General features: G+C 48.2%; 1 protein-coding gene across 1 annotated transcript in view; it reads left to right on the forward strand.

Moving 5' to 3' along the window:
- Positions 1 to 578: 578 nt before the first annotated feature.
- Positions 579 to 2,494, forward strand: part of LOC101854010 — a gene marked incomplete at its 5' end in the record, with an annotated part of 27,152 nt that continues 25,236 nt past the window's right edge. Inside the window, 1 exon segment of the mRNA XM_005095852.3 lies at positions 579 to 2,132. Coding sequence (XP_005095909.2) covers positions 633 to 2,132 — 1,500 coding nt within the window.

The raw sequence follows: 2,494 nt of genomic DNA on the forward strand, positions 1-2,494 counted from the left end.
GGGGGGGGAGGCCGGATAGACGCGTTTCGTTCCCGTTCATAACATGGTTACAAAAACATACACATATGTGATCTAATATCCACCCCACCCTTTTTTTATCCTCTCTAATTTTTTCTTTCTTTCTTTTTCTTCAGTGTTTGCTGTCTGAACATGAGTACAGCCTCTGATTGTAGCTGATATTTTATCTTGGACGGCTTGCTTTTTTTTGTTGCAAATCCATTGTCAATTTTCTTTGTACCTACTAGACTTGTAAACTGGACACGCCTTTATACTTGCACAGTTGTCAGGCTGAAAGGCAATGTATGTAGCGTTAGGTTGGGAGCGACATTGGCAAATCCTACTTCTTCACTATTCTTACAACTGTTTCTGTTATAAGTGTTTAAAATGTAGGCGTTTTTATACCCCATTTACAAAATTAAGATCATGTAGGAGAGGCGGGCTTCTGAACCTGATTGAGATTCCCCCCCAGTCCTAAATGACGCTTGAGTGGGTGTACTTCTTTTTAACCGATAAAGAACGCTTTGTTAACTCTTTTGATATTGATCTAGCAATCGGTACCGTTCTCTTTTGTCACCCAGAGTCCACAATGAAGACAACGTTCCCCAACTGCGGCAGAGTGTAGACAGCTGAGCATGACATCTTTGTCCGAGAGTGGTCCTGGGTCAAATCGTCAGTTTTTCAAGCCCATTCCAGACTCTAGAGACATTTACATTGCTTCGAGGATTGTCCGGAGTGCCTGTGCTGACCTCACGACCTCACCGCCATGTGACGTGTGGGAGACAAGGCCAAAAGTCATTCAGATTAAGACCGAGCGAGAAGATTTTTCTCGGGAAGTCAGCCTGTCGGAGAAGAGGACAAGGTCGATGAGATCGTCCCCGGGAGTTGGTATGGCTCCTGGAGAGCTTCACGCCGAGCCATCGTCTGTTCGGGAACGGAACCCGGTGTTTGAGAGTGGAGACAGGAATACGTCACCAGCCTTCCGAGACAGGGTTGGTTCTGTCCCCGAAACAACAGCCAAGTCCGATTTCGAAGGTGACGATGATGAGAAATCCAAGGTCGATTTGACTCGCCCAGCTGAGTCGTCGGAGGGAAAAATAGATATCCTGCCAAGTAGTGACAATGATGCTGGTCGCAGTGTGACAAAGGACATGTTTTCGGATACTCATGAGGCGTTTCTCTCGCGGACGATAGCGGGGAAAAAACACACCGACGTCAACACAAGCGGCCGTGAATCTGGAGGAAACAATTCTCTGGACGTGAGAGAGATTAGGCGCGACCACGAGGACTGCACACGTCGGGAAGAACTCTCCTCAGGTCGGAGCGGAAAATCCCCTCTGCTTTCTTCAGCAACGTCGAGGTTACCCGAAGGTATGGACGAAGACCCCGCAGTGATAGTCTCGGAGTCGGTCAGAAATCGTCTGGATCGGGCTGATGGTCCTTCTTCTGTTCCTCCGTCTGGCAGATCAACACCGCAGTATTCACGGCCAATTTCAAGACCACACTCAGTCAGCTCAAATCTCACTAATTGTCTAGGACATCTGAGCTTAAGCGAACGCCCCAGATCGGCGGAAAGTTTTTTCACTGGCCAGAATGAAGCCTCACGAGAAGTGATAATGGCATCTCCTGCTATACCTGGCCCTAAATCGAACGAGCTCGTCGTATCTGAGGTAAAGTTTGAGCCGAAGGACTATAACGAAATGCCGCTGCTTCATGACAAACATCAATCTGTGCGCACCGACTGTGATGCAAAGAGCTCGCGTATTTCCACCACGTCTATCCCAGACGGACACTGCGTGAAGGAGTTTATCCCTTTACAGACGCCTTCAGGCCAAGTGCTCGACATGACCACCCTCGAGGCGTCACGTGACCACGATCGTCTCTGGCACCAGCACACCACTCAGGAGTTCTCTCTCCTCGCCGACTTCCCGGAACAGGAGGATCGGTTGAATGGAAGCATCAGGTGCAGCGATTCGCCTCCTGTCCACCACCCGACCAGGCCCGCCGAGTCCTGGTCAGCTGAAGTCGTTGACCACTCGGGCATGTTCGGCCCTGGCATCTCAGACAACTGTGTGGTGTGTGGGGAGGTAGCCAACGGGAACTTCTTTGGCGCCGTGGTCTGCTTGCCGTGCAAGGTAAGCAACTTCCTGGGGTCGCTCCGTGCAACAACAGTGGTTCTTCTTGGGGGGGGGGGGGTCCCGATTTCCAGTCCCTCTCTTTTCTTTTTCACCTTTTAAATCTTTTAAAATTTGTATGGTCTTGGTTTATTTCATACCAATTTTTTGTTCCAAGTATTAAATTCTAATTTATAACTTTTTTTAAAGTGAGAGTGAAGTTTTCGTTTTGAATATGAATCTACAATTGCATTTTATTTTTACTGTTATGCTTGCCATTGTATATTTATTTACACTGTTTATGTCTTTATCTGTTAGGGCTTGGATGATTAAAATCATGAACCGACAGAAACGTGAGAAAGGCTTTTTTCGGGGGGGGGGGG

This window comes from Aplysia californica, unplaced genomic scaffold (genome assembly GCF_000002075.1).
Source record: "Aplysia californica isolate F4 #8 unplaced genomic scaffold, AplCal3.0 scaffold00115, whole genome shotgun sequence".
NCBI lineage: Eukaryota > Metazoa > Mollusca > Gastropoda > Aplysiida > Aplysiidae > Aplysia > Aplysia californica.